Source organism: Vulpes vulpes, chromosome 11, assembly GCF_048418805.1.
Source record: "Vulpes vulpes isolate BD-2025 chromosome 11, VulVul3, whole genome shotgun sequence".
NCBI lineage: Eukaryota > Metazoa > Chordata > Mammalia > Carnivora > Canidae > Vulpes > Vulpes vulpes.
In genome coordinates, this window is record NC_132790.1 from 87983590 (window position 1) to 88011406 (window position 27817).

The 27817-nt window shown below is 41.5% G+C and overlaps 1 protein-coding gene across 4 annotated transcripts in view; it reads left to right on the plus strand.

The window, feature by feature from the left end:
- The first annotated feature begins 9110 nt into the window (after positions 1–9110).
- Positions 9111–27817, plus strand: part of RASA2 (RAS p21 protein activator 2) — a 126827-nt gene continuing 108120 nt past the window's right edge. For all 4 annotated transcript variants that reach the window (XM_072727019.1, XM_072727022.1, XM_072727020.1 and 1 more), the window contains exon 1: positions 9111–9340. In XM_072727019.1, the coding sequence (XP_072583120.1) occupies positions 9208–9340 (133 nt within the window). In that variant the 5' untranslated portion in view covers positions 9111–9207. The remainder of the gene's footprint in view (positions 9341–27817) is intronic.

A 27817-nucleotide genomic window follows, 5' to 3' on the forward strand; every position in this document is an offset into this window, starting at 1 on the left:
TTTTATGTGCACTAAATAGTCGGAGACAAATAAAATATTGTGCAGTCTGTGAGAATCTTAGACTCTCTAGGCACATCATAAAAGTAGAATCATATGGTATTTATGGTTTTGTGACTGGCTTATTTCACATCATAATATCCTCAAGGTTCACCCATGGTATACCATGTGCCAGACTTACCTTCCTTCTTGGGGCATCTATGTGGCTCAGTCAGTTAAGTGTCCAACTCTTGATTTTGGCTCAGGTCAATGATCTCAGGGTTGTGAGAGCTCTGTGTCAGGGTCCATGCTCAGTGGGGAGTCTGCTTGAGATTCTCTCCCTCTCCCTCTGCCCCTCCCCCTACTTATGCTGTCTATGTCTCAAATAAATAAATAAATAAATAAATAAATAAATAAAATCTTAAAAAAGAATTACCTTCCTTTTTAAGACTAATATTCCATTATACGTATATATCACATATTGCTTATCTATTCATCTGTAGTAGACACTTGGATTTGTCCCACATTTTGACTATTGTGAATAATGCTGCCATAACATGGGTGTACAAATCTCTTCAAGACCCTGCTTTCAATTCTTTTGGGGTACATATCCAGAAGCAGAATATCTGGTTCATATAGTAATTCTATGTTTAATTTTTAAAGACCCATCAGGACTTTTTTTTATAGACAAAATAAACTGTAATAGTTTAAGTCATTTTTTGACAGTTTTTTTGTTACTAGTAGCCCAGAGCCTCCTAACTGGTTTGATGGGGGCTAGGGTAAGGAGGGAACCTTGGACAAAGGGAGAAGTTGGAGTACAGCGGATCTTCAGAGAACCACCTGGCACATTTAGGGAACCACAAAGAGCTCAGCACACCAGCATGTGAAGTGCAGGAATGTATCCGTTGCATCCGTTGTTAAAATGACACAATGTGTGCTAGCTAGTTTAAGCAGGAAAGAAATGCATTAAAGGTACTAAGAAAGAATCTCTTGGAGAGACACCTGGGTGGCTCAGTGGTTGAGCATCTGCCTTTGGCTCAGGTCCTGATCACAGGGTCCTGGGATCAAATCCCCACAGGGACTCTGCCTATGTCTCTGTTTCTCTATGTCCCTCATGAATAAATAAAATCTTAAAAAAAAAATAAGAATCTCTTGGAGGACCAAAGAGTCAAGTTGGAATACTTTTCATCCAAAAACAACACCCAGGTTGCACATCTGGTCAACACACACAGACACTGCGGTTTATACAGGATATGGTGGCTAGGGCCTTTACCTCTACTGCCTGAGGTCTTTCTGTTGTGCCTTGCCACTGTCACCAGCAATGTCTTCTTCCTCCTATTTCTGTCCTCTGAATTCAAGTCTCTCATGGTTGTCTGTAGCTCGCGGGGGAAACTATCACATGTATGCAACCCAGTTTCCAGAGAGACTTTGACCTTGAGAAAACTGGACACAATGTTCTGAGGCTTGTTCAAATTCAGCAGGAAAGAATGCTGTGACTGGCAGTGTGTGCCATGGGTATGAGAAAGGAAGCTATGGAAGCTTGTTATGGACTGAATGAATGTCTGCCCCCCCCCCCGCCCATTCTTGTGCTGAAGCCCTAAGCCCACATTGTGGCTGTACTTGGAGACAGAGCCTTAAAGGAAATAATTAAGATTAAATGAAATCATAAGAATGGGGCTCCTGACATTATAGTGTCCTTATAAGAAGAAAGACCAGAGAGTTCAGCTTTCTCTCCACGTGAACACATCAAAGAAAGGCCATGTGAGGACATAGCGAGAAGAACCATCTGAAAGCCAGGAAGAGAGCTCTTACCAGAAACTGAATCAACCAGAACCTTGATCTCGGACTTCTAGCCTCCAGAACTGTGAGAAAATACATTTCTGTTGTTTAAGCCACCCAGTCTGTGGTATTTTGTTATGGCAGCTCAAGCTGCCCACAGAATTGTAGCACATGTGTCATGTGGTCCCCATTGATGCCAGAAAACCTCCACTTTGCAACTTCTTCATTAAAGGTTTTTAGGTAAGAAAATGCTGATTTGCATTCTTGAAAGACAACTCTGGTGGCAAAGTGGGGAGTGGTGGGGAGAGGAATAGACAGGAAGTAGACAGCCTACTTAGGTGTGTCTCAGTAAGTCCAGGGAGAGATGATAAGAAGCTAAGAGTGGCAGTAGAAACGGGCACGAAGATCAATTTGAAAGTAGAAACAGGCACAAAGATCAATTTGAAAAACATTAAAAGGGCAGAATCTACAGGATTTAGTTATCAAATATGAAAGACGAGGAGGAGGAGGAAAGAGTAATGACTCACCGGTTTCTGGCTTGGGCAGCTGGATGGGTGAAAGTACAATTCATCCAGGTGGACTATGGAGGGAGGAGCACACGTGGGGAGGAAAATAAGTTCACTTTTACAAAAATCTCAAATATCCCCCCACACGATACTTACCAATGATAGAACACAATGACTCTACAGAGGACAAATCTGACAGATACCATGCTAACCAAGGAACCAAAATTAACATCGCTGGTAATGAGATAGATGGTCGCCATGAGCTTCCCAATAGGATGTCTGCTGAGAAGAACTGAGCTTTGCTTAAGTAGTTATTCCTGCCCCAAATGCATAATACAAGTTGAGGGACATTTTGCAATAAAACTGGCCCGCACTGCTCAAAAATATCAAGCTCGTGAAAGACGAGGAAATACTGAAGAACGGTCCCAGATGAAAGGAAAGGCACACAAACCACTGAATGCAATAAAAGTCATCACTGGGATCATTGGTGAAATTTGAATAAAGGGTACAGGTTAACTCACATACTGTATCACTGTTAATTTCCTAAGTTTGATAATTGCACTAGTTCTTGTAAAGAACTCTGGTTTGGGGGAAGTACACACTGAAGTATTTAGGGGTAGAGGGGTCAAGTATCCTCAAGGGAGGGGGCGGATAGCAAGGCAAAAGAGCAAATATTTTTAAATGTTAACATTTGGAGACTTGGAAAAGGGTATATGCAACCTGAAAGTATATGTAAAGAAAAAGTTTTTTTTTTAAAGATTGTATTTATTTATTCATGAGAGACACAGAGAGAGAGGCAGAGACATAGGCAGAGGGAGAAGCAGGCTCCCTATGGGGAGCCTGATGTAGGACTCAATCCCAGGACCCCCGGGATCACGACCTGAGCCAAAGGCAGATGCTCAACCACTGAGCCATGCAGGAGTCCCTAAAGAAAAAGTTTTTTAAAGGAATACATTTGCAGACTTGACAAATTAGATGTAGGTACTTGTAGTTATTGGGATTCAGTGTTTTTGGTGTTTCTTTTTTTTTTAAGATTTTATTTTTTTATTTATTCATGAGAGATACACACAAAGAGGCAGAGACACAGGCAGAGGGAGAAGCAGGCTCCATGCAGGGAGCCTGATGTGGGACTTGATCCCAGGACTCCAGGATCACACCCTGGGCCAAAGGCAGGTGCTAAACCGCTGAGCCACCTGGGATGCCCAGGTGTTTCTTTTTTAATTGAATAAGGGTTAGCATTCTTTCTCCATTCCTGGAGAGTGAGCTCTTGGTGGCAAATTTACCTCCTGAAGGCTGCCTAACCTTCACTTTCCCTCCCTGATGCCTTTGTAGGTCTCACCTGCACCCCTGGAGCATACACTAGTCAGGTCATCACTCTGTTTTCCCTGGGAACACCTGTCATTCTGAGGCTTCTGAGGCTTCATGAGCCCTGAGGGTAAGAGTCCCCTGGACCTATGGCCCTCCTGGAGGGAGCATCCTTCCCCTGCTTTCTGCAGCTACGATGCCTTTCTGTTTAAATTTTGAGGTTCCAGCTTCATCAACTTATCATCTCTGTGCTCCCTTCTAGAAGTCATGGAGGGTCTCTGAACCACTCCCTTCCAAGAACTGAAGGCCTTCCTCAGCTAGTCCCCTTTAAGGCCCATTTCTTTCTCATGCAGGGTTAGCCTCTTCCTTTGCATTTCCCTGATGTGACAGGACAGTACTATAGGTGCCTCCTCACACCCTAATATGAGAGATTGGACCCCCTTGCAAGATCTGCAAGAGTTTGGGAGACCCATTCTGTGCGCTAGGGTTACCATTGCCCTACTCTGGCCTGTCACATGAAGAAGGTAGAAAAGTCTTCTGGAAAAGGTTGTTACTGTGCTATCAGACTGCATCAGTTCAAATCCCTGATATCCTATTCACTAGTTGGCTGACCTGCAGAGGTCTTTTAACCTTTTTGAGCTTAGAGACATCATCTATAAAATAGGAATAGCAACAACAAAAACAACCCTAAACAACAATTTCAAGCCGCAAGGAAAGCCTGGCACGTGGCACTATTAGTTCCTGTGTTTTGTCAGAGGGTGGAGATACTTTTCAGAGAAGTTCCCCTTGGGCTTGCCTTGTGGTGTCTCTCTATTGATGTTTCCCCACCCTCAGCCACCCTCAGCTTTGCATCAAGAGGGGGCTTTGGACCATCTCCTTTCTAGTTCCATCCAATTTCCTTTCTTCTTCTTCAGGGTTTAGAAGAACACAAAAGCATTACCTACCCAAGCACCACCCCACTGTGCTCCCATGGCCCCGAGGAAGGGACTGCAAGGTGATAACAATCTTCAGCTTGCTGTGAGTCCAGCCAGCACCATCCTCCTTTACTGACCACTGTAAGCCAGCCAGGTGAGAGAGACATTTCTGGCCTCAGGAGGCCATAACTATGTCTTTGGAGCATGAAAATCAGCTGTGCCATGACCTCAGGTCCTCCAGCTTGGTTCTCACCAACTGGCTGGAGCGTGTCTCCACGGTGAAATGGCAAATCTGCCCAGGCAAATATAGACATTTCTCAAGTACAGTGTAGCCCATGAAACAAGTACATTATTGCCCAACTTTTCCAATGTTCTTTTCAGACTTATTGATTTATGAGTCTAGATTGACAAAAGTGCAGTGGAAGTGAAATGGATATGCCAGCAAGTTCAAAAGGAGGGAGGCTGAGAGTTCGAAGTCAGACTGGCCTAAAGGCATAGACTGTCTCATATTCCAAAATTTAGGCCTTTGGTGTCTGTCTCCAGGAGCTGAGCAAATGCGAAAATGTTTTTAATGCAAGAGCTGGAGGCTTTAGGATAAAGACTTGTCCATATTTTCGGACAAATCCTAGTTATAGCCTTGCATGGTCTTAAGGTAAAATGTTAAAGGTACATTTTGAATACTTTGCAAGATACCCTGAATATTTAAGTCCTCACCTCACCTTCCTCTACTCCAACTTTATAAAAACAAAACAAAACAAAAAACCAAAAAACAACAACAACAACAACAACCCTGACTGGATTTAGAGGCTGCTTGTTCAATGCAGCTAAGTGCAGAAAACTTAATATACAAACAGTACTCTAAAGAGAGGAATGAGAAAACCAAGTTATCAATGACCAAAACAACTTGCCTTCCCATCAGTCCACCGGAAACAGTTATGCCTCATGGGTATACAGGCCTATGAAAATGATCTACACTTAAATATTTAAAAGTGAGCATATTTCTCTTCCCTGACTCACCAGGAAGAAGGCAATTAATAACTCAGGATCAAGAGATACCCCTCACATTGCCATGTTATTGGTTGGTGGGCGCCGATTCAAAACAATGCTGTATAACTGACAAGTTCTGAAATTAGTTTCTAGCTGCAGGACATATTCTTACTAAGAGGCAATGCAGTTTCCCTACCTCAGCCACCATGAAGCAAGCCAACTTATCGGTGAAAATGACAATGGGTTAAAAGCTGGTGAAGAAATAGGAAAAGACATAGTAGTGAATGGTTGCTCATCAGAATGGAGGGGGTAGAGATAGGAGTGATGGCCCTTAAACACATTCATTAATAATTTGAGGAAGGAAGTGAAGTGCAAGTTTGTGTGTGATGCAATATTGTTCCAGTTGCAAAACATCATGAAGAAATGAGAGGAACTCTAGATGAATTTAAAACACAGTGTGAGGGCAATAAAGGGAGAGAGATGGGACAGACTTCTTGTAATTGTACTGTGAGTAAATTTTAGTAGTCTTTACAAAACTTTATTTCCTGAGTATTTTACATTAAGGAAACACTGACTCCGCTAACGATCTCTGCAGAGCAGACCAGGATTCGTAAAAGAGTATTAACATCCTTAAATGTTTACACAGAATTCGAGTAATTAGGAATGATTTTCGATGGGGGAAAAAGGAGTTTCTGGGTCTTAGTGAAACAGTATGATAATTCTGAAATCTGCAACAGGAAAAGTGGGGGAAAGAAAGTGGAGTGTCACTTCATGTAAAATTGTTACTAAAAAGCAATTTAATAATAGACTTACAGACTTGGGATTAAGCTAGTAAAAAAGAAGGGAGATGAGGAGAATCTAGTATGGGTATTGATATATATATATATATATTTGGATATTGATATTTTAAAGAAAGGAACAGATCTTTATACACCAGATTTTAATTTCAAATTATAGGCTTCTACTAAAGTTTCCCATTCCTACTTTAATCACTTGGACAGGTATGACAATGAATAATAAATAGAAAACAGAATTTACAAAACTTCAAGTCTGCAGAGTGGAGAAAGTAAGTGGACTAATATGATTCAATCCATTCATTCAACAGGTATTTATTGAGGGAGTTAGAGATGAATCTAGGAGAAGAGATAATCAAGCACACAGTGACATAATGCTATGCAGAAAATGATCAATGCCACGAAAAGAAATAAGAACCTCTGTCTGTGAGAGAAAGAGACACATGGATGAGGTAGCATTTGGAAAGGCAAGAAGAAGGTCACTCCTAGTGGACTGGTGGGAAAAGTGGATCAGTGTGGCTGGAGATGCAAGGAGTTAGGTAGTCTGGGTCCAGTCTCAACCCTGAACACTTGCCTGAGAAATCCGAACTTTATTTTCTGGCTGTTTATAGCACTCTGTGACCTGTAATGTCACCTGCTTGCTGCCTGAAGGGATGAATGAAGCCACTGATATTTTTTGGGCAGACCAAGGGACAAACTCCAATTTTTGCTTTAGCAAGATATGTGTAGGAGGAATGAGAGAGTGGAGAGATTATAAGAGTTCCAGTCAAGAGCATGAGGTGACATTGACTGTGTTAATCCTATTACGTGCCCAGGATTCTCTCCGATGGTTCACTTTATACTCTCAATAATTATTTCATCCTGATAGTAACCCTTTGAAGAAGGAAGAATAAGTACAGCATTCCCATTTTATTGTTAAGAAACAGGTTCAGAAAGGTTGAGTAATGGGGCATCTGGGTGGCTGTCGGTTAAGCATCTGCCTTTGGCTCAAGTCATGATCCCGGGGTCTTGGGATGTCCCTCATTGGGGTGTCTGCTCAGTGGGGAGTCTGCTTCTCCCTCTCCCTCTGCCTGCCACTCCTCCTGCTTGTGCTCTCTGTCAAATAAGTAAACTCTTAAAAAAAAAAAAAAGTAAGAAAGAAAGGTTGAGTAATTTGTCCAAAGTCACACATGTAAAAGTGGTAGAACGAGGCTCCAACACAAATCTGTCTACCTCATAATCTTATGCCTTTTAAAAACAGAAAACAAAGAAACCCCATAACATGTTGACACTATTCAAGTGAGGATGAATTCAACAAATATAATGACAGGGAAGGGAAAGGAAAGAAGAAAGAGAAGCAGAATTTGGCAGAATCAGAAGGATGTGGAGCTGAAAACAGTAGAGGGACGAGGGTTTAAAAAAAGAGTCACAGTCCCTAGCCCAGATCACAGACTGTGGCTGTGAACTCAGATTTGCAAAGGAAGATAGGGAAGTTGAGTTTGGGACTTATTGTTTGACGTGACAGCAAAACATCCAAATAAGAGGAGGTTAGGTTCACTTTCTCCAACAAGTGTAAAATCACTTAGAGGTCACCCACAACACACATGGAACTGGCAACATCACTCCTTTGCGACAGACTCCTAAGGCCATTCTTCCTGGCTGTCCAGCCTTTGCACAAGTGACTTCTGCTCCTGGACACATGTGTGCCTCTCCCTGTGGATCTTCAGTTCATTCCCTGCATTTCCCAGGAAGGCCTTCCTTGACTCTCCAATTGCCTCATCTCGAGACTTCTATCTAGAGCCTCTTTCTTTTTCTGTGTCTCTCCCAGACTGAATGCTGGAGGGCTGGGGCTCTCCGAGGCTATCATTAAGTCTGACCCTCAAAAAAAAAATTTGTTGACAGACTGAATGCTTCCTATTGTTGCCCTGGAAAACAACTACCCTGCCCTATTAAGTCACAGTTTCTTTCCTCTTAGGGCAGTGCAGTTAACCTCAAGACCAGGAAATCGTCTTCCTCATCTCATACCAGGGTATTATTCATGCAGTTTACTCACTGTAAAGAGATCCCTTGAAATAAAGCTAACAACTAGTCAAAGATTTACGAATATCCTAGTGTCAATCAACTTTTTAGCAAGCCCACTGCTGGGGGCAGGAGGAGATGGGACCCTAGGCTTCTCTGCTCTGTGTCCAAAATACACAAGTGGTAGTAAGAGCTTCAGACTTTTTCCATGGGGCGGGGGGGGGGGGGGGGTCTCCTGTGCTGCTCTGCTGCTGTAACTGGGGTGGGGGGGCTATCACCCTTTATTTGAACCAGCTTTTGCACAGAAATGTTCTTACTTATAAGCGAAGATCTGTGTGTGAGGTGTTGTGGCTTGCAGGTAGGGGGCACGCCCATGTTATTGGGGGAATCTCTACTACACCTCTTGGCTCTTTTTTGGATGAGATAGTTTTGAGGTCCTCCCAACTGTCCAATTAATTCCATTCTGTCATCTTTCCACAGGGGGTTCCCTCGAGCGCTGGAAGCTGTGGAGGTGGGCTCTGTGTGTGGGGCGGAGGAGGGGGATGGGGGAGCCTAATTCCCAGAACGACTGGGCGGGGGGGATCTCGAGAAGGCCGGGGTTCTTCCCTCGTGGGGTTTCAAGGCTGCCCAGAGCCACGACTTGGAGCCGCACTTGGCTCGCGCCGCGGCTTGTGCCGGGCAAAGAGCAGGAAAGCCAAGGAGCTCGCGTGGCGGCGGGGCGGCGGGGGCTGGGGGGCAGGCGGCGACTGCAGGGGCCCGGGTGGGGCGGGGGCGGGGCCTCGGCGGGGCGGGGCCTCGGCGGGGGCGGGGCCTCGGCGGGGGCGGGGCCGGCGGGCGGCGGCCCGGGGGCGGGGCCAGGCGTGCGGCTCGCCCCAGCCCAGGCCGCCGCTGGGCTCCGCCTCGCCGGCTACGCAGGCGGCGGGGCTGCGGCACGGGCCGGGCGGCACCATGGCGGCGGCGGCGCCTGCTGCTGCGGCGGCTTCTTCTGAGGCGCCGGAGGCGACTGCGACGGCCGAGACGGAGGCCGGCGACGAGGACAGTCGCGAGGTCCGAGTGCTGCAGAGCCTGCGGGGCAAGATCTGTAAGTGGGGGCCGGGCCGAGGGGACCCACCCGGCGGCGGCGGCGGGGCTGAGGGGGCGGCGGGCGCGCGGGGCGGCGGCGCCGAGAGGGGCGCTGGGCCGGGCGAGGCGCGCGGGGAGGCCGGCGGGAGGCGTCGCCTGGACGGGGCGGCGTGGGCCGGGGCCGCCCTGTGGGGAGGGAGTGGAGCGCCGGGAATTTGTGTGGAGTGGGGGGGGGGGGGCCGGGGCAGCGCCGGCCCGAGGGGCTCGGCTCTGGGCGCGGCCTGGACGCGGGGACGCCCCGCGGGGAGGGGGCGCGGGCCGGGGGCGTGAGGAGTTTCCGGCCGCCCTGGGCCGCGGGCCTCCTGGCGCGGGCGGTGCGGGCGCCGGGGAGCGGCCCTGAGGTGGGAGCCGAGCGGTAATTACGGGCGGCGCGGCCCGAGGAGGAGGAGGAGGAGGAGGAGGAGGGCGGGGAAGCGGGGCCGCCCGAGGGGAGGGGGCTGCCCGCTTCCTGGGCTCGGGAGCCTGTCGGAGGTTGAAGGCGCCCTCGGCGGGAGGAAACGGGCCGCCCTGGGGCTCGGGTGGCCGCCGCTCGGGTGCGGCGAGGAGCGCGCGGGGCGGGGCGGGGCCGCGGCCGGACACCTGTGCTCGCCCCACCTCGCTGCGGCCTGACCGACGGGGACCGAAGACAGGATGCGGCGGCTTCCTGCGAGCAGGTCTCAGAACAGTCATCCAGCCCGCGCGGAACCCCACCTCATGCTCTGCCTTCTCGTGCATTTAGTTGTTACTGCTGCGAGCGAGCCGTGGGAGTTGACTTGCTCCGGAGTTTTTGCTCAGAAGCCCCGAGCGTGGCAATGGACAGACCGTTTGAATCCAGTCATTTGGACATTTGGTTTTGAAAAGTGACTCTTTGGGTTGTCAGAGGAACATGTCACACTAGCTTATTCAGAAGAGACGCCTGTTTTGTGGGGTTTTTTTGGGTTTTTTTTTGTTTTGTTTTTTGGTGTTTTTTTTTTTTTTTTTTTTTTTTTTTTTTGCTGTTTATAAGGTATATCAATAAAGACTTTGCTCTTAAGTCTTTTTTTTAAGATTTTATTTATTTATTTATTCATTCATTCATTCATTCATTCATTCATTCATGAGAGACACAGAGGCAGAGACACAGGCAGAGGGAGAAGCAGGCTCCACGCAGGGAGCCCGACGTGGGGACTCGATCCCATATCTCCAGGATCACGCCCCGAGCTGAGCCACCCAGGCATCCTCCATCTTTATTTTCTTTATTCAGTTTTCTCAGGTTGGAAACGTGCTTCATCTTTCATGTAAATAACCCTTACTTAGTTAAGAGGAGTACTTCTTTGTTTAGAAGAACATCAAGGGCAGCCTCCGAGGTTTAGCGCCGCCTTCAGCCTGGGGCGTGATACTGGAGACCCGAGATCGAGTCCCACATCGGGCTCCTTGCAAGGAGCCTACTTCTCCCTCTCTCTCTCTCTCTCCCTGTCTCTCATGAATAAATAAATAATCTTAAAAAAAGAAAAAATCGAATTGCAATAAAATGGCAAACAATGCTCATTGTTGAACAGGATCTAAAATTTTCCTGTTCCTGAATAGTGATATTATTAATTGAGCTAGGATTATTCCCCCTTTCCTCTTTTCAAGTTCTGAGATTTAATTAACTCTTAGGGGAAGACACGTTAAATTTTCTCATCTTTTTGTTCCCAGAAGTAGTCCTGGACAACTTGAGATTTTGAGTACAGTTCTTAAAACCTGGAAAATGACATCAGAGAAATAGATCTTGTCTATATCTAAGCTCCCGATATTAGAATTACTTTCTAGGGTATAAAATCTTTTCAAAATTCAGGTTAAGTCCTATACCTCATATTTACACATTTCTTTTTCTTTTTTTTTTTTTTTAAATTTTTATTTATTTATGACAGTCACACACACAGAGAGAAGGAGAGAGAGAGGCAGAGACACAGGGAGAGGGAGAAGCAGGCTCCATGCACCGGGAGCCTGACGTGGGATTCGATCCCGGGTCTCCAGGATCGCGCCCTGGGCCAAAGGCAGGCGCCAAACCGCTGCGCCACCCAGGGATCCCTATTTACACATTTCTAATTTAACATTTGGGAAAACTATAAATGGGCCAGACACCCCCCCCCATCTGATTTTCCAGATTTTACCACTTTTACGTTTTACTGTCACTTGATGCTAGGCACTGTTCAGTGGAGCCTCACTGATTTATATAGCTGCAGGTTATACCATGGAACTACATATACGTATTTTGGAATTGAGATGTAGAGTTGGGCTGTTTGCAGAAGGACTTAGCTCTCTGCACCTTCACCTGCTCCATAGCAAAGATACCACAGTCAGAGATACCATTGTGACTGAAACTGGGACCTACAAATACAAAAACACAACTTTGTTTCTGTGCCTTAGAATAACCTCACTACCCAGATTTGGAGATTGATCATCCAGTTGCTAGGAATGATATTGCCACTTTAACCATAGTGGAGGTATTGCATTTGGTACCTCTGTCAGTTTCTTGCTTTTGGAATTGCTTGGCTTATAGCTCAGGTCACGGAGTGTCTGCTTTTTAGAAAAAAAAGTATCAGGATACTTACATATGAAGCTTCTCCCCACCTCCCTCCGTTTCCTTGCCCTTCTTTTAGCTGGTATAACCTAGAGTTGGCTGACCTTCAGAACCCTGCGAAGAATTTTCTGTTTTCTGTTTCCCTGAAACTGATGTGGGTTTTACAGGGTGGGGGTTGGAGGGCTGGAGGAGTCATTAGCAGGTGCTAAAGTCACAGAAACGGGCTGGTGGTGATTCTGACAATGAAGATACTAAGGAGCTTGAGGGTGTGGGTAACCATGTCAGCTTTCCTTTTCACCATACTCGGGGACCTCAGAGGAAAGCCTGATGGTACCCACTAGACTGGAGATGTAATGGCAGATTTCAGACTGCTATTTGAGAGCCTCTGATCGGGAGAGTTAGAGTTCCATAGGGCCAAAAGTAAGCCTCAAAGGAACATTCTTTTTCCTAGATCTAAGTAGGACCCTTCAACTCCATATCCTACCAGCAAAAAGTGAAGGTGGATTAGATTTATATATCTTTAAAATTCTATAGATAACAGTCTACAATCTTCTTTAAGGGTTTCATTCCAGTATTCGTTAAATTTTTCATATCCTTCACAAGTTACAATAACTAGATCGACAGATTGGAAATCCATTTTGTGGTCAGTTTCGATCAACTGACATTAGCAAATCCAGTGTTGCTGATGGTAACATTTTGTCCTATATGTTGATCCTCAATTCCCTGAGGTCATTTTAGTGCCCTGGGAACCCATGGCCATTCCAAATGGTCAGCTTCCCTAATATTCAAGAGGCAGGCATGGTTGTTGAAGAGTTGTCATATGAACCCTTGATAAAGGAAATCAGGTACTCCAGACTCCATCCTTTGATGTGAATTGCCATGGAGTGAGTGGCAGGTATGCTTAATACCCGTAACACTTTTTCATTGCCACCCCCCCCCCCCACACACACACACAAGCTAAATAGAGGGATTGGAGCTTTCTTTTTTGTACTTTCAAGTTTCATGCTGTTATTTTATGATGTCTTTTTGGTTACCACTTCTTGTTGTTTGCTCTCATCGAGTTGAATCAGCTTGTAATCAGAATGTAAGAGTGTTGCTGAAAGAGACCATGCCAACCTTGTTCTTGGTTTACCTGCTCAAGGGAGACCAAATTGATAAGGGAGCCAGATCTGAGGATCTGTGTGAATATTGAGATGTATGGTACAGTGAGAGATCTGGGGGATCATGATGTGTCCCAGAACTCACTTGGTCTTCTTAGCATCTCTGGACCAAATGATGTAGGGCTCTTTGGCAAAGTTGGATCTGAAGGGTCTGGTTAAGTGCTTGAGTTTGGAGGTTTGGTTAGTTTAGTCACCTGGATTTGAATCTTCCCTTAATTTCCAACTGTTGCTGAACTTTTTGTCCCTCTATATTATTTTTTTTAAAGATATTATTTATTTTAGAGAGAGAGTGTATGTGCAAGTAAGGGGAGGGGCAGAGGTAAAGGGAAAGAATCTCAAGCAGACTACACAGTGCGCCACAGAGCCTGCCAGAGGGCTCGATCTCAAGATCCTGAGATCATGACCTGAGCTGAAACCAAGAGTCAGATGCTTAACTGACTGAGCCACCAGGTGCCCCACCCTGTGCCTCTATATTCTTGTGTGTATAATGGGTATAATAAAAACAGTTATCTCACAGGATTGATTTGAGAATTAAATAAATCCCCTTCTCCAGTCATTTTTTCATTTTTTCCCTTCTCTGCAGGAGCTTGGTCAGACATGGACCGTTTCTTGGGAAGGAATAAATAGGAGATAAAAATTAATCTTTATCTGATGTTTTTGTAAAAGCTTACTGGTATTTCCAGGTCTACAAAGCTGATTAAAATCAGAAGGCCTGTATTCTGTTTCATACATTGTTAGTTATTATTTATGTGACTTTAGGCAGCTCACTTACCTTTTGAGCTTATCTTACTCATCTTTAAAATAGGAATAGTAAAAAAAAAAAATAGGAATAGTACTTCGTCACTAGCCATTTTGTACATGTTGTTTCCTCTGCCTTGAAGTGTCTTTCTCCTTTCCTCCACTCCATATTTATGTCCAGGAACTCCTACACATCCTTCAAAAGCCTACAGCATGTGATTTCCTGACTAAAGCATTCTTTGGGGTACCACTACCCACATCTTTGAAGAGAAGGTGTTAGGCCCTCACACTGCTGAAAAGTTGTAATTCCTTGTCCTTATTCTAGCATGTTTTATAGAAATCATGTATTTATATTCCCCAATAGACTGCAAGCTCTTCCAGGGTAGAATTCATTCTTTTTTTTAATTTAAACTGTCCTAGTGTCAGCATATGCCTAGGACATAATGGGCCTTTAGAAAATGCCCTAATTCTCACTGTGTTATCCTCAGGAGGATTTGAGATACTAGATGTGAAACTGTTCTGTAAATTTTACAAATAAACTAGAAGATGATAATATTGTTGAAAGAAAACTATGTGGGTCTGTGACAGGAAGTCCATCCCTTTCAAAATCACAGTGCCAGTTGAGCTTATGTTTGAACTAATGCCAAAGTTGCCTCATTAGGAAAAGGATTACATTTTTCTAAATGCTCTGAGTGCTTATTATTATGAGATTTGAATATTGTTACCTAACTGTACTCCATGAATATTGTTAATTTGGTTCTGAGCCTGGAAAAGAAAAATCTCATTATCCTACTTGATATAGTATATGTTTTTGTTTGTCATGGAAGGTTTGAATTCTTTGGTAGTAAGGTGTAAATCAAGACATTTTATTGATCACACAATAGAATTGAGAGGGAGATATTTAAAAGAATTTATTCATGCTAAGAGTTTATTACTATCAGATATTTGAAATTAGATGCATTATTTAATAAATTGAGGGAAAGATTACTAAAAGATTTGTTCATACTAAGAATTCATTTCCATCAAAAATTTGTAAAGACAAGTTGTTTAGGATTGAGGAAGAATCCATCTTTCAAATGGACAGAAATGAGAGAAAAGGGTTCTTTGTAAAAGTTCACAAAGCAGTCTGCTAATCATTTGCTCTGAGGAAGACAGGAGGTAAACCTCAATGAATTCATAGAGTTGGCTTTTTTTTTTTTTTTTTTTTTAAACTTAGAACTCTTTGAATAGCTTCTAAGACTGGAACTAATGTGGCTGAAGTGGCTGAAATAAAACTATCATTTTGTCCTTTAATCTTAGATGCCAATCCTATTTCCTTTCTAATGTGCTTAATGAAATTATTTGACAATAGTACCAGATTACATGCTTTATTTACTAATAAAATTCTGTTCTCATTTGAGAGCTGCTAACAGTTTTGCTGAATAGTCATCACTAGATGTAAGTTAAGACACTTCATGTATATTAAGAAATTTTTATGCTATGTCTTTGGTTTTGTATGTTATTTCAGTCATCAAAAATCAGTGACTAAAATAATATGCTTTATAACGTTATACCAATTTACATGCAAACATCAATGAACAGTAATTGACAAATTGTTATTGTGAACTTGGTTCTGGGAATATCCTTAATGACAGAATGACTTTGGGCAAATTCTTTAACTTGGCCGACTCCCTGTTTTCTCACTTGTAAAATGAGAGGTTTGGATGTGGTCTTTAGCATCTCTTCTAGCACTAAGTCTTTGTTGCTTTTTAAATTGAACCATTTGCTTTAAGATACTTTTATTTTAGGTGTTGAAGATGCATCAGATGCTTTTATTTTAATGCTTAAGTGTTTTTCTTATACCTATTTTGTCTAAGGTGCACTGTTTGAAATATTTTTCTAAGATTTATTAGATAAGATTGTTTGAATCTTTTTTTTTTTTAAATTTTTATTTATTTATGATAGTTACACAGAGAGAGAGAGAGAGAGGCAGAGACATAGGCAGAGGGAGAAGCAGGCTCCATGCACCGGGAGCCCGATGTGGGATTCGATCCCGGGTCTCCAGGATCACGCCCTGGGCCAAAGGCAGGCACTAAACCGCTGCGCCACCCAGGGATCCCAGATTGTTTGAATCTTTAAAAAAGTTTTTTTTTTATGACAATTTATTCAGCAGTACATAATATGAGTGTCTATTAGAGCATTAGCCCACTGGACTGTGGATTGAGCCAAGTGTGAATGGGACTGTGGATTGAGCCAAACCGTGAATGGGATGAAAAAGCTCTTACTAGTTCATCCTAAAGTCTGTACTAAACAGTGGTTGCATTTAGATACTGTATTCTTAGAGAATTACTAAGGTTTAGAGCTGGAAGGTAGGAAACATATTGTGTCCCCTCATTTTACAAATGAAGAACTTTGATACTCAGATACTCCAAGTGTTACACAATTAATGCCTGTGCCTCTTGGGTACTAGTCCTTTATTGTCAAAGTTCTTTTTGAAATGCTAGGTAGAATGAATTCATGATTAGTATGAATGTTGCATATGTACTACATTTAATATATGAGGATTACATTGCCTATGTAGTAATATATCCAGAAGTAGTAATATATTTTCACTGGGTGATCTATACACTCTCATCTGTTTCTTTTTAAGAATTTTGTGAAGTGGTTAGGATTGGTGATGAAACTGCTTGTGACCTAGATGGAGATCAAGCCTGGTTGTTTACTTATTTGTGTCCTGCTGTAACTCAGTCATGACTGCCTATCAGTTGTCACCTGTGAATTAAAAAAAATTCTGATGCCCAGGCTGTACTGTATACCTACTGAATCAGAATCTCTGAGGTGGTACTTGGACATCTATGGGTTTGAAATATTCCATCAGGAGTGATAATGGACCCCTAGGATGGAGAATCTCTGCTTTTGAACAGACTAGCCACAAACAACTTGAGTGTTAACAACCTACTGTGTGAGACTATTTATTTATTTATTTATTTATTTATTTATTTTTGAGAGAGAAAAAGTGTGCATGAGTGTTGGGAGAGGGAGGAGAGAGAATCTTAAGCAGGCTCCACAGGAGGCTCAATATCACAACCCTGAGCTTATGAAGTGAGCCTAAATCAAGAGTCAGACACTTAATCATCTGAGCCATCTGGGGAACCCCTGTGTGTAAACATTTAAAGAGTACCAGTAGAGGGGGACCTGGGTGGTTCAGTGGTTGAGCTTCTGCCTTTGGCTCAGATCGTGATCCCAGGGTCCTGGGATCAAGTTCCGCATCAGTCTCCCCATAGGGAGCCTGCTTCTCCCTCTGCCTGTGTCTCTGCCTCTCTCTCTCTGTGTGTGTCTCTCATGAGTAAATAAATCTTAAAAAAAAAAAAAGAGTACCAGTAGAAAGTGTGGTATGATTACAGGGAGGTTCTTATTTATTTGATTAGTTTTTTATTTTTTATTTATTTATTTTTTTTTTTTAATTTTTATTTATTTATGATAGTCACAGAGAGATAGAGAGAGAGGCAGAGACACAGGCAGAGGGAGAAGCAGGCTCCATGCACCGGGAGCCCGACGTGGGATTCGATCCCGGGTCTCCAGGATCGCGCCCTGGGCCAAAGGCAGGCGCCAAACCGCTGCGCCACCCAGGGATCCCTGATTAGTTTTTTAAAAAGATTTATTTGGGATACCTAGCTGGCTTGGTTGGTTAAGTGTCTGCCTTCAGCCCAGGGTCCTGGGATTGAGTCTCACACGGAGGTCCCTGCTCAGCGGGGAGCCTATTTCTCCCTCTCCCTTTGCTTCTTCTCCGTGCTCATGCTCTCTCTCTGTCAAATAAATAAAATCTTAAAAGAAAATAAAATATTTGTTTGATTAAATAATGCAAATAGCTGATACAAAACTGAAAAGGTACAATAGAGTATACATTGAAACATAAGTTGTTTTTTTTTTTTTACCTCTGTTGCCCCTAGCCATTCCCTCTCCAGAAGCAAGCATTACCAGTTTCTTGTGTATGCTTACAGAGATTATTTAAACATTTATAGACATAAATGTAGGAGTATTAATGTATCTCTCTCTCTCTCCCCCCGCAACATACAAATTGTAGCAAAAAAAATACGTTGTTTGCATCTTGCTTTTTACACTTAACAATAGTAGCTTGAAGATTTATGGTATCCATATGTATAGGGAGCTGCCCCCCCCCCCTTTTAACAGCTGCTTAATATTGCATCATCTGGATATACCGCAGCTTATTTAACCAGTCCCCTATTGATGGGAATATAGGTTGTTTCCGGTATTTGCTATTACAAACAATACTACTGTAATAAATAACCTTGTAGTCAGTCAGTCATTTTTGATAGGAGTGCATGTGTCTGTCTGTAGGATAAATTTGTAGATGTTAAATTGATGAATTGGGGGATGCCTGGTGGCTCAGCAGTTTAGCGCCTCTTTTGGCCCAGGGTGTGATCCTGGAGTCCCGGGATCGAGTTCCGCATCGGGCTCCCTGCATGGAGCCTGCTTCTCTCTCTGCCTATGTTTCTGCCTCTCTGTCTCTGTGTGTCTCATGAATAAATAAATAAAATCCTTCAAAAAGAATTGATGAATTGGTATGTGTATTTTTATTATGGAAAGACAGTGCCAAATTGTTTTCTGCAGAAATTATACCAGTTTTTGCTCCCACCAACAATGAATGACTGCCTGTTTCTTTGCTCACATAGTGTATATTTTAAAACTTCTTGATCTTTACTCATCTCTGTGATGGAGTATCTGATTTGTAGTTTTAATTTGCACTTCTAAATGAGGTTGAGGATCTCCATATTTTTAAGGAGATTTGCCATTTTTATTTTCCCTTTTTTTGTGAACTTATTTATTTTGCCTTTTTTTTTTTTTAAGATTTTATTTGATTATTCATGAGAGACACAGAGAGAGAGAGAGAGAAGAAGCAGAGACCGAGGCAGAGGGAGAGACAGGCTCCATGTAGGGAGCCCAATGTAGGACTCGATCTCGGGTCTCCAGGATCACACCCTGAGCCGAAGGCAGATGCTTAACTGCTGAGCCACTCAGGCATCCCATTTGTCTTTTTTTTCCTACTGGGTTATTAGTCTTCTTACTGATCTGTGGGAATGTTTTATGCGGTAAGGAAACTGGCTATTTTTTTTAGTGAAAAGATGTTTAAAAATTTAGATGCTTTGGCTGATGCCTGCATTTATGCTTGAGGAGTTGACTGTGAGATCCAGTGAGGGCAGTTTGTTGTTTCCATCTGATTATAGAATTTCTGATGTTAGAAGAGAAATGGAAAAAATTTTTTGAGGAAAGATAAGTGAGGATTTATAAACAAGGGTTAAGAGACAAATAGTAGGTTATGAGAGGATATTTGTGGTAAATCCTATTGACAAAAAGAAAACACTTGTGTAACAATTATTCTGTGTCAGGGTACTGTTTTTAAGAATATTAAATAATTTAATCTTTATGGTAATTCCATAATATTTATTATCCACATTTTGCTGGTGGGGAAACTGAGGCATAGAATAGCTAAACTAAGTAACTTGACCAAAATCAGACAGGTAGTAAGTGGCAGAGCTGTCATTCAAATTGAACAGACTGGCTCTAGAGTCTATCCTGTTGCTCCTAACCTACTATGCTATTTTGCCTCTCTATTTGTTAGTATCTAGAATATATAAAAGATTCATACATATTTTAAAAAAGAAAAGGGCATTAGAAAAATCAAAGGTATGAATAGACATTTCACAGAAAGATAGAAAAGTCAACATAAGAAAATACTGATGAGATACAATAAAAATCTAGGAATGTTCATTTAAAAGCCATCAGTTTGTTAAAAAAAAAAAAAGAAAAGCTTGTTAATTTCAGTATTTGTTGGGGGTTTAGGAAAATAGGTAACTTTATTCATTGTTGCTGTAAACTTAAATGGGTAAAGCAACGTTGGAGAGCATTTTGGCAATATCTGTTAAAAATCTAAGTATGTATTCCCTATGCAATTCTGCCCTACAGAAACACTTGAATATTTGCAAAAGAGGCATATACAAAGGTGTTTAACGTTCCCTTGTTTGTGAAACAAAGAACTAGAGACAACTTAAGTGTGGGTTGTGGGAAGCAGATACATAATATGTTAAAATAAATATTCTGTAGCTGCTAAAAAGAATGAGGTGTGTCCAGAGTATGAAAGGAACAAACTTTAAGACCTATTGTTTAGTACAAAGAGCAAGTTATAATAGTATGTGTTTTTTCTTTTCTACGTGATATGGGAAAATGATATGGGAAAACACAGAAGAGGTGTTTTGTTTAAGATTATATTTATTTTCTGAGAGAGAGTGAGCACGAGTCGGGGGAGATGCAGAAGCAGAAGAGGGAGAAGTAGGCTCCCTGCTTGGGGAGACACAGGACTCCATCCCAGGACCCTGGGATCATAACCTGAGCAGAAGGCAGACTCTTAACCAACGAAGCTACCCAGACACCCCTAGAAAGAGGTTTGAAAGGATGTACAACATCGGTTACCTTGGTGGACAAAGTGAATTAGCCTTGCTTACAATGGTTTAATTTTCTATAGAGTATTTATATATTAGCTATGTTATGAAAAATGCCTTTGTATAAAAGAATTTAATACTATTTTATTTTATTCATTTTTTAAAGATTTTATTTATTTATTTGAGAGAAAGAGCACACACAAGCAGAGGAGGATGTGACAGGAAAGGAGAAGCAGGCTCCCTGCTGAGTAGGGAGCCCAGTTCCTGGTTTGATCTCAGGACCCTGGGATCACAACCTGAATGGAAGGCAGACACCTCACTGACTGAGCCACCCAGGTGCCCCAAACTTGACACAATTTTAGTCCAAGCTCTCTTGTTCTACAAAAATAAGGGTAGCCGTGTGTTAGGCTTTGGTAACATTTTTTTTTCCTTTTTTTTTTTTTTAATTTTTATTTATTTATGATAGTCACAGAGAGAGAGAGAGAGAGGCAGAGACACAGGCAGAGGGAGAAGCAGGCTCCATGCAGGGAGCCCGACGTGGGATTCGATCCCGGGTCTCCAGGATCGCGCCCTGGGCCAAAGGCAGGCACCAAACCGCTGTGCCACCCAGGGATCCCGGCTTTGGTAACATTTTGAGTGCCCCTAAAAGTAAAGTCAACTTTTATGCCAAGTTTTTGAATAACCTTTTATTTTTATAGAATTTCAAACGAAAATGTTCAGGAGCAATATAATAAAATCCCATATACTTTGTTTTCACCAGTTTTTGTGTTCAAAAAGTTGGCTTTTTATTTTTTTATTTTTTAAAGATTTTATTTATTTATTCATGAGAGACACAGATTTTATTTATTTATTCATACCTCACAGAGGCAGAGACATAGGCCGAGGGAGAAGCAGGCCCTCTGAGAGGAGCCTGATGTTGGACTCGATCACAGGCCCTGGGATCACGCCCTGAGCCAAAGACAGACACTCAACTGCTGAGCCACCCAGGTGTCCCCAGAAGTTGTCTTTTTAATAAAGTCAGTGTTTTGCTTCAGATGAATGAGGTAAAAAGAATAATTTTGATCCTGTAAATTTTATAACATTTGTGTGAGTGGTACAGAGCCTTTTAGTTTTGAATTTGAACAACTTTATGTAAAATATTCTTAGTGGATAGGGGAAAGTGAACTAATATTTTTGAGTATATTTATTCTTTTCCAGGTACTGTGTAATTGCAAATTATTTCATTTAATCCAAATTCATGAAAAAGATTATATACCAACAAAAAGGGTTTTTGCTCAGGGTTTAAAAGGCAGAGCTAGGTTTTCAGAAGGTCTGTAAGTTACTGAAGTCCCTATCTGTTTGTCTACCAGTTTGCTTGTCAGGTGGCATATTGGAAAGAACTGATGAGTATATTTGTTGTCAAGAAGTTGATAATTATCCCTAAATTGGTTATGGTCTAATGTAATGGATATTCAAAAAATTTAGAATGTTGGGATGCTATAAAAATTTATCTTTAATACTGTTTAGGGGATTTACAAAAAATGTTACTCTTCTGTGACTATGCTTATGTGCTTTTGTCTGTGCTTGTAAATGGTTCTCCTAGAACACATACACATGCATATACTTGTACATGCACATTTGTAAATACAACTTATTTATAACTAAGTGCCACTTTTTTTTTTCGAAAAGTAGTAGATCATAAAGAGTCTCAGGATGCCATTACCAGAAATAGCTGTCATGTCCTGTATATGTCTTATCTGTGTAGCCCTTAGTTTTGCCACCACCAGGCTTTTCATTTGCTTGCCATACTACACTCTGTTGGTCAGCTTAGAAGACTTGCTAAGCTTCATGTAGCTGTAGGAGCCATTGACCTGTACTAGGAGAGATTCCTATCATATGTTTTTCAGAGTTTGGTTTGCTACCTGAGAAGTGGGCTGTAGGGAGCTTAGGAATCAGCACACGTTCAAAAGTGAAACCTGAAGTGGGCAAGACAAACCACAGGAAGATCCTGCCCGCAACTTGGTGACGTATCTGTATAGCCCATGGACACTTCCTGGCAATACCTTGCGAAACTTGCCTTTTTTATGTACAGTAGTTTCCTAACTTCTTGTTCTGACTAAACTTCAGTGAGAGGTAATTAGTATGATAACAATATAGATAACTATGATAACTGTCATGCACATGACTTGGATGATAACTGTCATGCACATGACTTGGATGAAACAAGAGCTCCTCTCCTACTTAGGTTCTGTAGACTTTTCCACTGAGGAGTTACATCTTACCTACTAGGACATTTTTGAGGAGTTTCCCTGGAGTTTATACTTTAACCTTGTCTTTATGCCATCTCAAGAATTGTACTTACATGGGTACCTGGGTAGTTCAGTTGGTTGAGCATCTCCCTCTTGATTTCGGCTCGGGTCATGATCTCAGGATCCTTAGATCCAGCTCTGCTTCGAGCTCCATGCTCAGCCGGGAGTCTGCTTGGGATTCTCTTCCTCTGCCCCTCTACCCCACCTCTTACTCTCTTTTGAATAAATAAATCTTTCTTAAAAATTGTACTTAACATGTTGTTGATGTTTTATAGCCACAAAACAAGTTCTTTGCTCAGAGTCTAAGCTAAACCTCTAAACTCTGTTGGATTCCTGGAGCCCTTTGCCCATTCAGGTGCTTACTCAGTTGTATTACTTTGCTTTTTAGGCATGTTGATGATTACACAGTGTTTTATTTTCATGGAGGAATAGGAGTTCAGTGTTTCTGAAACTATTATTCCTGATTTCTTTAACCTTCCATGTTAATATTATGGTGCCTGTTGTTAAGCAGGAGTTATGCAGTGAGTTGATTTTTTTAAATGATTTATCAGTTAAATGGGATTATAGAATCTCAGGTTTTATATTTTAAAGATAATTATCATTTACTGGGGGTGAGAAAAGTTGCTGACAATCTGATCAGTTATCTGATCATGTTAACTTATGCATTGAAAAGCCCTACCCTACTGTGTAGGAGATATTCCAGCAGTCACCATTGCCTGTTGGTACCATTCCTCATCCTGTTCCTGAATAATATCACAAATATCTAACTTTCTAGGGGTACTTTCAAGGCGACAGCTAAGGAGGGAAATAGCAGCAACGTAACCTTTTTCTCCCCAGTAGTTTTTAGGCACCTCCCTCACTTTTTGTTACCACACACCAAAGCAGTATGACATACATTAAAAAGAGTGAATAGGAGATTCTTTAGAACGTCATGTGTGATTATGACAGTTGTTCTTCTTTTTAAAAAAAGATTTTATTTGTTCATTCATGAGAGACACACAGAGAGAGGGGCAGAGACACAGGCAGAGGGAGAAGCAGGGACCCCGGGATCATGCTCCAAGCCAAAGGCAGACGCTCAACTGCTGAGCCACCCAGGTGTCCCTATGACAATTCTTGTGTAAGATTTCTTTATCCTAAATACAAAGTATTTATTAGATACAAAGAAATCAAATGAGGGGCACCTGTGTGACTCCAGTTGGTTAAATGTCTGCCTTCGGCTCAGGTCATGGTCTCAGGGTCCTGGAATCCAGCCCTGCATCAGGCTTCCTGCTCAGTGGGGAGTCTGCTTCTCCCTACCCCTCTCCTGCTCATGTTCTTTCTCTCTGGCTCACTTTCTCTCTCAAATAAATAAATAAAATCTTAAAAAAAAATCGAATGAATGCTAAATGATAATATAGCATGTTGAAAGCATAGTTTTCTGCAACTTTTTTAGTAATCACCTGACCTCTCTAAGCCTCAGTTTCCTCTTCTATGAGTTGGGAATTATACTAAGGGATCGTGAGAAGATTGGATGACTTTAGTGTATTGCCTGGCACATCATGCTGTAAAGTGTGAGGCTGTAACATAAGCAGTAGTGGTACTTGGTCAAGTATATTTTCATAGTTTTGTTGATGAACAATTTATTTATGTACACCTTTTATTAGAGAAATAAAAATCAAACTTTAAGAATTTGAAAGACTTTATGATATGCTAATATATAGGGTTGTCTTAATTATGTATAATTAAATAGCATAATACTTTTTTATTTTTTTTAAAATTTTTATTTATTTATGATAGTCACACACACAGAGAGAGAGAGGCAGAGACATAGGCAGAGGGAGAAGCAGGCTCCATGCACTGGGAGCCTGACATGGGATTCGATCCCGGGTCTCCAGGATCACGCCCTGGGCCAAAGGCAGGCGCTAAACTGCTGCGCCACCCAGGGATCCCGGCATAATACATTTTAACTTTATTTTTTTTTTTTTTTTTTTTACATTTTAACTTTAAACTAAACTTGTCAACCATAAGGCTGTTTATATTTTTAAGTATATCATCTTTCTTCATTTTTTGTTGTTGTGAATGTTAACAATAAAGTTTGCGTATTTTTTTTTCTTATCCCCATGGAAGTTCTAATCCTTTGTACAGCTTGTGGTTCTCATTATTAGAACATCATATCCAGAGTCACTCAGGCCAAATTCTGTGAATTCTATCTCTCTAGTAATTCTTCCAGTTTTCTTTTCCTCCCATTACTCTTTTAGCACCTTAGTTTAGGCCCTGTAACTGTCAGTAATTTTCATGAAGCATGGATCCAACCACGCAGAAACTTTTAGAGAACCTGTTGACTACTGAAGAAAGTTAAAACTTTCTAGCTTGGCATTTCAGATTCTTTTGATTCCACCCTTTCTTTAATTTATCTCTTTTTATTCCCCTTTCATCTCCCTTTATGCTTTAGCCAATTTGTACTATTCATTGCCTCTTGAAGGTGCCCCTCTTGTTCCCACCTTCAGAACTTGTTTATATTGTGCCTTACTCCTGGAATGTTATCCCTCCACCCCCAAATTCTGTATTTTGAAAAAAAAAATCACTTGGAAGAAGTTATTATGAAGATATGCATATGAAGGCCCTTAAAAATATTACTATATGTGATGTATGTATTAATTTATTCAGTGAATGGTAGCTATTATTATGATTCAGCTTTCCTCCTACCCCAAATAATCTTTATTTTAGGATCATCTCTTTCAGGACCCTGGTGTGCAGTTTCTCTAGGGGTTAATCCTCCTGGGATCTGCGTTGGTTCTTAACTTTGTATCCTTTGAAATAAACTTGGGCTTCAGGGTACCTTAGGATAATTTCAGAAAAGGATGGTTGTCTATTCCTCTCAGCACTGCTGTATTCAGAAAGACATTACAAGTGAAGAAGAAAGACAGCTTTGGAATTTAATTTCAGTCATATCACCTTACTAGCCATGTAACTGTGAAGTGCTTTTGATCTTTGTTTTAATTTGTAAAAGAAAAGGGTACCTTTTCTTCCTTCTCAAGGTCGTTGTACACATTAAGTGAGATATTTGAGAAAATATTTGGCACTGTCTTGGAACATCTGACTACTTGATCAATATTTGTCTTTTTGGTTTTTTTTGTTGTTGTTGTTGTTGTTTTTAACTTATCTAAGTATTGTCCTCCTCTGGAACACACACAAACACATACAAACCTACAAGTATAAATGCATGCACATACACCCCCTAACATACATATGAACACATATGTGTCTAGAGAAGCATATATACCGAATCTCTATCTACTAGCTTAGTATTTGGAATTCTAGGCTTATGTAAAATTTATATGATACGCTCTGGATACTAGCTAGTGACCTTTGCATAGAACCATAGTACACATAGAGTTGGCCATCTTTTTATTTTTGTTAATCTAAATTATCTTATCAGTTTTGACTCCTGGTGGTGTTTATCTTCTTGGTTTAAACTGTTTACTTTTTGACAGTGACTGAAAGCACTGTTTTCTATAAAATATTTACTTGTCTCCCTCTTCCTTCGGGTATTTATGCAGGAGTTGCCTTCTCAGTGGGACCTTCTGGGCCATTTCCCTCTCACCCCCACCATTTATGTGATGTTTCCTTCCTGCTTAACATTTAATTACTAACACATCTTTTTTACTTATTTATTGTCTGCCTATTTGTGTTAGCTCAACAAGGACACAATTCTGTCTATTATTCTCACTATTGTATCTTTAGCATCTTAGTGAAGGTACTCAATAAATATTTGAATGTGTGCATTTCAGGATTGGTTTGTTTTTGATATAGTATCTTTGTATTAAACTGCAAAGATTCTGATATTTAGTGCTTTTAATAAATATGTACAGGAAACTTTTTTTTCAACTTTTGGTGCAGTTGACATAGATCAACTTACATCAACTGGAAAAAATATATATGGGATTTTATAATTTGTGACGTGATATCAGAACTTCCTTTTTTCCATGCTAAAATTCTATACACGTACACACTCATACTTACTAATTAGATATTTCATTATCTATTGTAAGCTTAAGCATGGTACTAAGAACCGGTGCCTTTCCTTAAGAAGTTTGTAATTCAGTGGATAAACGTAAAGGATTCTCCTTCGCTGGTTCCTTCTCCTCTCTACTAACTCAAAATGGTTGGAGACCTTTAAGGCTGTATTCAAATCTTTTTTTCTTTTTTATCCGTATTTACTCTCCTTGTGATTTTTTTTTCTCCTTTGATCTTGTATAGTATTGCAGTTTTATAAATATTTTGTGCTTGCTGATGGTTCTCAAATTTTACTTCAGCCAGGACTTCTTTGTCCTCTTGACATCTGCATTTGGATGTGTAATAGGCATTTCAGGCTTAATATGCCCAATACAAATTCTTGATCTCCTTCTCCCAAGAAGAGGCTCCTCTTTCTGGAAATGGCATCTCTGTTTTTCCAACTGCTTAGGCTAAAACTCTTAAGAAGTAAGTCTTCCTTAACGCCTTTTTCTATCATGCCTACATCCAAAATATAAAACATCCTATTGGCTCCATCTTCAAAAATATGCTCAATTTACCACTTCTCTCCATGCCAGGACTGCTTCCCTGGTCTAAGTGATCTCTAATCAAGATCACTGCAGTAGTCTACTTTCCTGCTTCCGCCCTTTCCCCTCTGCAGTGATTCTTCTAAAATAAAAGTTAGATCATACCATTCTTCTGCTTAAAATCTTTCGAGTAGCCCCCCATGTCACTCAGAAAAACCCAAGACTTAACTATTTAATCTGCTTCCTCTCTCACCCCTACCTCATCTCTTACTGTTTCCTACCTCTTCCCACTTTGCTTATTGTTTTGCAGCCATAGTGGCATCCCTGCTATTCCTTAGTGTGCCAAACGGTCCTTTCTAGGACTTTTGCATGTTTTATTCTTTCTGCCTGTTCATCTCTTTTTCCCAGATGTCTATCTGCATAGACAGGCTCATTTCCTCACTGACGTCTTTCAGGTATCTGCTCAGATACCTTAATAGAAAGGCCTTCCTTGATTCCTTGTATAAAATAACATTGCTCTCCTCCCCCTCTTTACCCTTGGGTCTGGCACTCCCTAACTTTCTTCCTACTTTTTCTTTCAAGGGAATAAATATTAAGAGTTTATGATGTTTGTTACCCCTCTCTAGATTGTACAACAGTTCCATGTGGGCAGAGACCTACTTTTATTCATTGTTACATCCCCTGCATTTAAAAAAGTGCCTAGCATGTTGTAGGCACTTAATTTTATTTGTGAATGAAGTGCAACAAGTGCAGTACAAAATGATCATTG